Consider the following 11,769-nt stretch of genomic DNA (forward strand, 5'->3'; position numbering starts at 1 on the left):
ATAATCCAATTTAGCGTGGGTTGTATAGGAAAGCTAGTTTTGCCGAGTCCTAACATAAACTGCATTAAGGTTTGTTTCGTAACTTGTTTGTTGGTCTAGCTTAGCTCTATTTGTTGTATAACTTCGTTAACTATAAACAGTTAGCTAGGATGTATAAAGTGCGCATTAATACTGCTTATGTGGGTTCGGAAGTACGGGAAAACTTTTTGGTTGAAGCAGTAAACTTTGGGAAAGTTCGAAGTAACAGATAAGCTCTTTGCCTGTGCTGGTTTAAACTTTTAATTACTTCTTTAGACGTTGAAAGATGGTTTTAAGAGTGATGCGCTGCCACTGGGGTCGACCCATATCAAAATCTATAGCGAAGGCTTCAAGGAAATGAAGCATTAGTCGCGAAACTTCAGTTTTCCTACATGACAAACACTTCCGTTTTAGAAGAGCTTTTACTAAAAATTTGTTCTTTGATCCTGACAAAACCAGAACGGTCCGAATTGACTGAAATAAGAAAAAAGTTTTGAAGGGGACATCAAACGGAAAAGGGCGACAGCACAACTTGAAAACAGGGATGGATGGAAATGTTATAAGGCAAAGTTTTCGCTCCCAGGGGCCATTCGCGATGCTGCCTCCAGTTTCGTAATCACTTTTTATACTCTTCATTCTCCTCACAAAAGTATAAAACGTTGACGGAATTCAGTGAACTTGGAAGATAAGCTCACGTTCTGCGTTTGTAATTATTTCATTTCACGGTTGATCGCTTAATTTGCATTCATGTGCAGGAGAAGTAATGTTCAGGATTGATTAAATGATAACATGATGACATGATTCTGTTATCAAAATTGAAATCAGTTGTAAAGCACATTTTTGAGACTACTGATACAATCTTAAAATAGCAAATACTAAAAAAGTGTAGGTAAAAATAAAAATTAGAAAAATCGAAATGTTAACATCCGAGCCATATGTTTAAGCTTTTATTTAGGTACGTTTCTCGATATACTCGTATCTAGATATTGAGCAAGTAACGGACTTACCACTTTTATGGATTACTATTTTTAGCGGCAATTTATCGACTTTGGGACAAAATAAAAACAGCCCGAATTGATAAACACTTCAACTGGTATACCTACTTCTATCAACTATCAAAACTATCAACCATCTAGAAGAAATTGATGTAGAATTATTTCTTACAACATTGTCCGGTCTTTTAGGCGAATTTGACACTAATCCATGGCAGCGAAATCGGCGGAAGTGACTTCACAATGACCTTATGTCTTGCAGATACGTTGATGATGAACGCATTTCTGACGACAAAATGACGTCATAAAGGTATCAATATATGTGGGTCTTCCATTAAAAAAAGTTAATCTATCCTGGTGGTGTATCAACAATTGTTTGCTACATCCAGTCCTTCTAGATCGCTGGAAACTATTATTGGTCTCGCACACCAAAACCGAGAACAATAGAGACCATACCATAAAGTGAGAGTCTCAAAGAGCTCAGTTTCGATCGAAATATACAAGGCGTTTCAAATGTACGGGCCGCTACTTCAGGGGCATATTTTATACATTAATATAAGATAAAATTTCAAATACTTTTTTTTTCAAATCGTTTCCTAAGGAAGTTATGACGATTTAAAGGAGATGCCGGTAAAGTGGTTTTTTGACCATAATTGGTGAACGGAAAGTCACAAAATGTTGAAATTTGGTAGGTAGCCATAAAATTTGGTTTTAAAAACGATTATAAAAAAATAAAATAAAAAGAAAAAGAAAAAAAGAAAGAAAAGGAAAGAGTATTATTTTAATAACATAATTAAAAAAATTAATGAAAAATTAGAAAGGTAAAAATCACAGAAAATGTTCTAAATGGTTTCCTCTTGCCTCGATACACTTTTCTGAACGTTTTCTAAGAGATTTTCTTATTCGCTGGTAAACACTTGGTATTTTGCGGATCTGATTAAATCCATTTTCAATTCGTACGCGAAGGTCGTTAATATCGTGAATAGGTGTGGAGTAGACAATTTGTTTTATATGACCCCATAGGTAAAAATTCAAACGATTGTGGTCCGGTGATCTAGCTGGCCAAGATACCAGACCTCCTCGACTTATCCATCCATGCTCATAATCGGCACAGCATACTTTATCGGTACCGGTTTTAAATCGTCATAACATTCTTAGGAAACGATTAAAAAAAAAAATTATTTGAACTTTTATCTTATACATATTAATATAAATATATTAATATATATTTCTTATATCATATATTAACATGTATAGAATACGCCTCTGAAATAGTGGGCTGTACTTTTGAAACACCCTCTATATATACATATATAAATTCAAACAATAATCTTTGAAGGATATGGCCGCCATTGAATAGACTTAAGTTGATTTAAATCACCATTCTAATCAAGCGATTTTTTCAATTTAAATCACGAATAAAATCAATTTTCTAAAAATTGATATTTCAAAATATTTAAATATAAAATTAAAGGTTATTTATTAAAGGTTACAGGAAATAGGATAACAAATTATAATTCATAATCAATTTTCAGCGGTGGTAGATAATCTTTGCTATAAAGCAATGTATACAGTGTGGTTCAAGTTGGAATTGCATGTTTTGGAACTTTGAAAACTGAAGTTATATAGAGACGGATAAATGAGTAAAGATTTAGAGAATTTTATAAGAAACTTATATCAAAAATGGAAAACTGGGAACACTCATAAAATAAGAGTTTATTTCCAAAATCACTTTCGACTTTGAGCAAAACTATTGAGCAAAGTTTAAAGTGCCTTCTCCAATGTTTCCCGTTTTCACATTTCTCTCGGCAAAACGATAAAATCTAAAGCAATTTTTAAACCGGATATGAGTTTCTTATAACATTTTCTGCATTGCCCATTTAACCGTCCATGTATCTCTTACAGTTTCCAAATTTCCGATACATGTATCACCAATTTTGATTATACTAAAAATATTAGGTTTTTGGTGTTTTTTTTTAATCACTCGTGAGTTTTGATAATTGGTCAGGCTATGTGGTCTGTAGTGAAACTGAAAGTAATAAATGAATCGAAAAACAATTGGCTTATGAGTAACCCTGATGCAAGAGGCCGTTATAGTAAGTTTGTATTTTTTTTTCATTTTCAAACCTAAGTGGTAAAATATATTTTTCCACCCTAGTTGGGGCGTGGGACATAATATTTTATTGCACTTATGCAGTAATGGTAACCTTACTTTTCAGCATTAGTGAGTGTGTAAATTTGTTACCGGTTGATCCTCGTACGTTTTTCTTCAATTTAATCCTTCATTCTAGACTCTCTGCCACTTGCCTAAGCGACTCAAAACGAACAACGAAACAAAGATATCATCTTTCATACTCGTTATGCAAATAAGCGTAATAAATCAATTTTCCGCATTTCTAATCAGACTGCTCATAAACAACATGTAAGTTTCAGTTATACAGGATGCCCCCAAAAAGGAAATTAGTACGTTAACCAGATATTATTTGAATATAAAGAAATGATGGACTTAGACGTGGCGGCAATATGTCTTATTCCCACACAGGGAGGGCACTGAAACGCCAGCTCTCAGAAAACTGTTCAGGATATTATCAGCAGGTTTTGAGGCTGACAGCGACAAGATAATTGATCCCAATTTACATCTACTCTCCCTTGCAACTTACAACAGACAGCGATTATTCCATAAATCGGTATACCTCAGTAGGACACATCGATTTGAGTCTTATTAAAAAACATGCAGATACCTGTGCAATCTGATTTTCCGCCATTAATCCGCACTCTTCCTCTATCTAAAATCCAGGTAACGGTCAGTCTTCCTGCTCAAACAGTCCGCCTCTGGCGACTCAAAACAATCACATCGTACACAAATGACCAGTCACGAATCACCTACATCTTAAGGATAAGTTACACGAGTGGTGAATTTCGACATTTTGGCACGTGTCCTCGAATGTGGGGTGTTTTGACGGGAACAGAAGGGTTGTTGGGGACGATACGTGCTCCCCAACCAAACTGAAAGCAGGATTCGGTTCGAGTGTGATGGTCGGTCGGCGAAGCAAAGACACAGACGTGCCGCAGGGCTTCCTATAGCAGGACTGCGGCCAGAATATTGGATGATGTGGTACACCCCCACGTGCCCCTCATATTTTCTTATTTTTTTCTGTCCTCGTATTTTATATAAATATCTCAGAAACTTCAGAGGATGCTAAAGAACCTTTCAGAACTCTTGATTGTTTCCCAGGAGGCGCCTAAAAACTTCTACAATATACGGACTTGAGTGAATCTCTTCATAAGTTTCTCTTTATACCAGTGGGTCATTTAGAAATTTCCGCAAAAATATTTGTAATCCGGGATACATTTCTATGCAGTACCGCAAAACGTACATTCGTATTCTTTCTTATTTTTGCTTCGCGTTCGTATTCTTGCTTTTAAGACGAGCGAAACTTTTCGGAAATATTTACAATATCTGGATAGTATAATTCGCCACTTGCATCTCTACTTGGTGGTGTTGGGTGTATGCTGGGGCAGTCATGATGATTTTTAAATAATGCGACAAATACTCAGAGAGCATAATAGAACTTAATTAGACTAAACAAAATTCTCGGAAATAAAATCTGGATCAAAACCAGATTCACACTTTAAAGCTGCTTCAAAATGAGTTCCTCGCTAACGTGATAATCACACATAACTCCGCGTCCTAACTATAAATGAAAATAAATATATCTTCCTGATTATTCTTCCTTACAATGGATTGTGAGCAAACGACGGAGGATTATTTGAACCTCGACAGAGCGTTAAAGCATAAATCCTCAGGCAACTTTGCTCGAGCTTGCTACTCTTGAGAGATGAGAATTAGAAAAGAATAGTTTTAAGACCGCGGGAACATGCGAAAGAACTCTGTTCTCATTCTCCGACTTAAAACTGCAGTTGACGAAATGGCGCAAACCGAGTTACACGAGGAGAATAAAAATGGCTGCAAGGTTAGAATACTCTCAGACAAATCGATTCCGCATTACAATATTTGCCCCACAGCGGAGACATAACATTAAACTGTTTGTTTTCCCCAGTTGGCCCTAGGAAGTTTGCTACCACATACTCCATTATGTTGACTACACATTGTGGTGTGTGGTCCTAATCGGAAATTAAACTTCAAGTGTCAATTCCAGGGAAACTTGGCTCTAATTGGCTACATGAGATAATCAACTTGAAACTTCATTAAGAGCCCGTAAATAGGAACTCCGATGGATGGAACAACGCACTGCCCAGCGGGAGTGTGAACAATACCATGGTTAATAAAATTTAATATACCTAGCGCACTTGTCGCCTAGTGAGCTTTAATGAACGTGGAAACCAGTGATTCAATTTCCTGACCTCTAATTCAATTACGGGCGATGTTGAAAGGGTAGCTAATGCTACTTTAAATAAAACCCGTGGGAATGCTTCAATGTATTTGATAGAACAGGTATACCTGCAGGTGTTTTTATATTTAAAATTAACAGACCGCTGAACAGAAATCAGGTTAACAATGCATATGGTTTAGCAGCCACTCTTGTTGACACAAATTCATCTGTCTATATGCTCCATGAATTGCGAAGCAATAATTGAACAGGAAATGATGTCGAACTACACGGTTAATTGGACCTAATAACCATCCATGTATCTCCATGTAGTTTGCAGGACATGAGCAAATTTCATCAAACAGTCTCACTTTGCTCCGAAATTTATTCAAAATTGCAAGGCAATTTGTGCTCTACTGCTTGACAGAAAGTGCCTATTGCCCTATTTGATCTGAAAGGTTGTTGTTCTCCTTGATATCTATACTTTCATGTTATGCCCCTCGGTCAAAAGGTAATAACAATTCGTCGGAATCGAAGGGAGCATGTATCTCCCAATTCGACTTTTCGTGTTTATGGCATATAAACCAGTGGGGGGGTCCAATGTCCTTAGAAAAAGGGGGAGCTTTAAAGGTTGCTGAAATCCTGAAGGAATAAACACGGTCGCGGTGGTGCATAAAAGCGGCGGCGCACAGCTGGATTTTCGCTGATCGATTTTGGAATGGTTCGCAGGGCCCTAGATGGGGATTTAGGCCGGAAAATTGCAAGGGCTTGGTTGGAATTTCAGATAAAAACTGCAGTACACATTCTAAAATTATCGAAAAGGATGAGAAACCGGCTATATTCGGCTAACATTATGATACTCATGTGATTTTCTCAATCATCCGGTCCTACAAAATCCATGAAAAGCTTGCAGTCGATTTACTTATCTACATTTTATATTTTTATATCGAAAAACTGTGGATAATTAGTGGTACAATTGCAAATTCTAATAAGAACCTTTTAACTGTATTATCATAGAGGCTCTAAGAAGCAATTTGCAGTTAAAAATTATTGCAACAGACTTATTTAGAGAATCAAAAAAATTATAACAAACGCTATACGTGGATCACACTTAACAGTTTTAAACATAGCGTTCCTCGACCCATGTTCATATGTGCTTTGTTCTCAATTTATTGCATCAGTAACCACCTTTCGTTGAATTTTTGGCAAAATGCCCTAAATTTCAGTTTATAAAAAATGAATTTGCTTCACTCTCTCCAACAGTCATATGATAACTTAAAAATGTGCCTCGATACTACGAGAACTTCCTCTTTGCCTCATATATCTGATATTATCATGTTCTTAACATTTATCATCCCAGGCGTTGCCTCCTTCTATTGCCACCACGTTTTTAATATCTTACCCATGGAAGAATATGATAAGAAATATAATAAAATAAAATTTTATAATTATTATTCTGTTTATGCTTTTCCAGAATTGAATGCTAATTTGATTAAGCTGGACGTGGATCTCTTGCAATAATTAATTGAAAACTTCTCCAATTATTTAATTTCAGTAAAGTTTAAAGACAAACATTTTAGAAATTCTAGAATGAAAATTCTGGCAAGGTAGTTGAAAACATGCCTGTTGAAATATGCAGTTTCTAACTTTTTAACAACTCCACCGGCAAATTTCTTAAATTCAAACCGGCAGCAACCGACCTCGATTTTCAATTATTCTGGTCATGTAGGAGATTTCTTTTAACTTTATCGGGAAGTTCATAACTATACCCTTTTCCTAGAAAAGTTTATTAATATTTTCCTTTATGTAGTCGTTTCCTATCTAAACTTGCACCAATAACACTAACACAACACACAACAAACTGCATTCGTTCAACAGAAATACTTGAACTGCAGCTTTTAATGCAGTTTAAGATTATGAATGTTTCGAAGAAAACTTTTTGGCTGATTTTGCTCGTCGGTTTGCTTAAACGTTAACGGTATGTGGTTGAAACTGAAGAAGGATGTTATTATTTGTGCCTTCAAATGTTTGCAATCCACTAAAACGGCTATAATTAAGATGGGAATTCAGAAACATCCCTAAACGTTCACTGATACTAATCTCACTTTGGAATTAAGTTTAAAGCTAGTAGAAGTGTGAGATAATTATGAACGAACGTTTAGAGTCATTTCCGAAATCCCATCTAAATACTGAAAATTTGAAAGTTTCTAATCGGTACCTACTCTAAAAATGCATTTGGCGTAAGTACTTTTTGATCTACAGGGTGAAATAATATAAAATGTGGAATTTTGCACCCTTTATATTGAAAATGGTGCCTTTTTGGACCATGAGTCTATCAGTATTTTTTACTATTTTGCATAGTATTAGCGCTCCCTGAAATGTCTCCATGATGATATTTTATACCCTGTAAACCTAAACTCGAACCTAAAAAACCTTTTGCATTTTCAAAAGGCAATTGCAAATACTTTCCGCGATATTTTCTAACCATTTGTATCAATCCATTGATACTTTCTATCTTAATCTTAACGGTTTTTAATAAATGGGTTCGTAAATTTCACATATTGTGAAATTGGAAAATCCCTAAAGAATTGAAGCTCCGTAGGATTTCGAGATTTTACACTTTCTAATCTTATTTCTGTTTATTCTGTCCATCAAACATCACTTTTGAAATTTTCAAAAATTCTACAAATTTCTAACGCTATTTAAGTCTGTTATTACCGACTGTGGCTAGGTACGTATGTATGCATAAAAATGATAAATAATCTGGTTTCATTTGTAAACACATAAATACGTATTTTATTTATTTGCTTTTCGAACCATAACCATTACCGCAGCAGTAAACCCTGCACTTTTTTATTGGGTCATTTCTTTTGATTTTATTCTCGTTCTTTATACCTAATAGGTATCTAAACATAATATCCCATTACAGTTTTAAACTCCATGGGAAATGGCAATGAAATAAAATATTTACACATTTCATTTGTTGATGGAACCAACGACAAGCTAGTGTTGATAATACGTATTAAAGAAAACTGAACAAAGAACCAGGGTTAAAACAAAACCCTTCAAGTCCTGACATTTCAGTTCTATGTTGGTTAATGTTCGGTAGAGGAAATGGGTTTTATAGCAACTCAGGAAATTGACTGGCTGAAAAGCTCCTACAACTAAAAAAGATTAGAGCAATATCGCCTTCAACCTTATTTACTTATATTATTCTGCCGCCTTTCAGAAATCTTACAATCTGGGTCAACCAAAACGGGAAATATTCAAGGTGGTATTACGTTAATTTTTTCCTTTTCCCCTGAGAATGTATTTCGGGAGCTACATTAGGAAAAAGGTGTTAGATTATATTAATAGAGGCATTGTAGGTGCTGATAAAGCCTCATAACTTCAATTCATTCATGAGGCCGTCAAGCGTAATTATAACCGTCACTTTACAAACACCAACTTACTAACGATGATTGATCGAACTTCCTTTGTGTTGCCGATAAATGAAGGAACTTCCACTAACAGTCTGGTATTTGTTGTTCGATACATTTTCCTTGCATTACTTTAATAACGATTGTACCAAACCCAATTTCGCATTAAAGAATTTAAATTTAACGGTGTTACTAGTTCATGGTTACGCAGTCTTGCAAGAACGTAAACAAATCGCCAAGAACATCTAGAGATTCTTGAATGAAAAACAGCAGTTGGCAGGGAACAAAGCATTAAAATTTCATATAAAAACTGTGTATTCATTAGTCCCTCGCCTCTATAATACCTATTGTGAATATGTGAAATGGGAGACAAGAACAAAAGTCTTATACTAAACTAAATGATCTGCTCTGGTCCAACAGCTGGCAGGCTAGAGAAATTCAAGCAGAGATTTAATATAAATGTATAAGACCATCCGGCCCTTTTCTCTCACGGATCTTTTATGTAGGTAGGTATGAATTCAAGAACTGAGGCTTACCTTTAATGGCCGTCTTATCGTCACAGTTTCAATAGTGGTAGACTGGGACATCGTATCTGCAAGTTTACCAGGAAAATTACATGTAAATACGTACTTATTAGAATAAAATATCCAAACAAAATTAAGTATATCAAAACACATATCAATAAAAGATGCAAATTTTTGGCTTAAAACTGAGAAGTAGAATAAAATTAGCCTAAAACTCCTATACAAGAATGGCACTAATTGTAGCTGATTATGTTCAATTAGGGACTTTATCGGCTTCTTCCGTTTTAGAAAATTAAGGCCGAGATTAAGGCTGAGAACACACAAAAGAAACCTGGCTGCTCGGCTGGCAGATAATAAATACCAACAACAATAAAACAAGTTTATCCTCCTTACTCTAATGAAATTACCATACTGACAAGTCAAATCAACCCTAGCAGATGCGTTCTTGCATGATTGTCTCTGAAAACGGGGTGTTATTTACACCATAAGAATAAAAATAAAAGAAAATTAAAGAAATGAAGGGAAAAAAGTTTTGCATTCTCATTGCCATGTTTCCTCCTCATCAAAATGATGTAACTACTCAAATCTTTGGTTTGACGCTTCAGCACTTCTTAGCCATCATCAATTTTATTTTTTAAACAGTTAAAAAAAATTAATTTTATGTCTTCCAAAATCATTTTTATTTGCATTATTTTGAGAACATAATTATCTATGAACTCAGATTTCAAGGAGTATTGAAAAACCGTCTAGGTAATGCGCATTACAAGAGATTTCTTACGGAACCCCATCAAATGAAAGAGTTCAATCTATTTTATGATTAAACAGGCAACAAATAAGAATTGCCATGGTGATTTACACAAGACACAATCTGGTTTGAACCCAGTTGCACAAAATGGACATATCTGAGAAATTACAAGGCTAGGTGTGTCTTAGGACACACTCTGTGCAAATGTCCAGCAATTGCCAAAGAAGAGTTTTATCTTCTCTGCAAAGCAGTTATTGATTTGAACTGGAAGATTTAAACAGAATGCTACTTAGAAAAATAGGAAGGTTCACAAAAAATCTACTCTTACTAGGAGACGACCAGTAAGATGTAATGGGAAATCCCACACATTAACGAAAAGCAGTGAATAAAGAACAACTTGAAGTTCCATAAAAAAAAATCATTTGGTATATGCCAAAATCTGAAAGTCACAAAAATACCACCAGGTGAGGATGCTAAACATTAAAAGAAAATTGGTTGGTCAAATTAGGTAAAGTATAGAAATAATATAATAATAGTATCCTAATATAAAAATTAAGAAATCATCAATGAGAATTATGGAATCATTATCATGGGTGATTCTTGAAAATCCAGAGAACCTAAAGAACAAACCTGAATGAAGTTGAAGCTTTATGGGGAAGTGAAATAATTTTTCACAACATGGGATGGAAGTGAAAATCTAGCATTGACAAATTATAATTTCCACTTGTGTGATGAAAACAAGCCCTAATCATTCTGCCCTAAAGAACTGTCATGACTTTCAATTGTGATTTGGCGGGTGAAACCCCAAAGGAACCAGTCTTTGAGGCTGTCAATAAAAAATAGTTACTATGACACTTAAATCTTGTGTATGAGTGAGTCTTTAGAGCTTCCTTTGGGGTACCATCAAGGGTTTCACCAAATGAACAACAGTCTGCAGAAAAAAAGATACCTATGGTTGCATATGAAGCTGGATATGAGGTAGCCACTAAAAAAATACAGGGTTATATGGATACTTACCCTGAATCCTACTTAAACCTAATATCTCAATCTTGAGGTCAATTCAATTTCTGACATCCCTTGAAAAAAATCAGAAGAAGATCACCACAGCTGGGGTTTCTCTTGGATTTTCTTAGCCTGAGAATTCTTCATTTAGATTCAAGAGGTTTTACATTTAACTTGAAAAGCAAATAATGTATTCCTTAGCTTCAGATGCAAATTTATGATATGATACTTAATATTAAAATAAAGAGATTACTCATTATATGACAATGAACATTGATTAATGCAAGGTATGAGTAATAATTTGTGTTAAATAACTGAAAAAGGAAAATTGTTATCTCCAGCTTCAATTGATAAAACACTCACCTGTTAGATTTGGGAGAAATCCTGAATAATCTATTAGCTGACAACGAAGATAAGATTAGATAGCAGCATGTGATTAAATGGTACCGCAATTGTAACGTTTGTTCACTATTTTTCGGAAAATTCACTAATTTATCTGAGAATAGAAAATATGAAATATAGGACAGGGTCCAAAAGCGACTACCACCTTCTTTACAAAATCTAAACTGTCAGTGACAGTGTCAGTGTCAACAATAAACGAGACTTTAAGAACTCCTTGCAGTATAGGCAACAGAACATACACATAATAAATGACCAGTATGAAGAAAATTAAGGTCAAATACAATGATAACCATCTACTTATTCTCTTGAATATCGCTTTTACACACTTTGTACAGT

The 11,769-nt window shown here is 34.9% G+C and overlaps 1 protein-coding gene across 3 annotated transcripts in view; it reads right to left on the reverse strand.

Moving 5' to 3' along the window:
* LOC136409812 (p53 apoptosis effector related to PMP-22) overlaps nt 1–11,586 on the reverse strand; it is a 28,481-nt gene extending 16,895 nt beyond the window's left edge. The window contains exons 1-3 of one of the 3 annotated variants that reach the window (XM_066391607.1): nt 11,395–11,586; nt 11,047–11,345; nt 9,297–9,352 (exon numbers count right to left, since the gene is read on the reverse strand). In XM_066391607.1, the coding sequence (XP_066247704.1) occupies nt 9,297–9,347 (51 nt within the window). In that variant the 5' untranslated portion in view covers nt 9,348–9,352; nt 11,047–11,345; nt 11,395–11,586. Of the gene's footprint in view, nt 1–3,751; nt 4,037–9,296; nt 9,353–11,046; nt 11,346–11,394 lie in introns of those variants that run through there. The other 2 variants (XM_066391606.1, XM_066391608.1) reach the window with 2 other exon arrangements.
* Between the last annotated feature and the right edge of the window lie 183 nt (nt 11,587–11,769).

Source organism: Euwallacea similis, chromosome 7 (assembly GCF_039881205.1).
Source record: "Euwallacea similis isolate ESF13 chromosome 7, ESF131.1, whole genome shotgun sequence".
Classification (NCBI taxonomy): Eukaryota; Metazoa; Arthropoda; class Insecta; order Coleoptera; family Curculionidae; genus Euwallacea; species Euwallacea similis.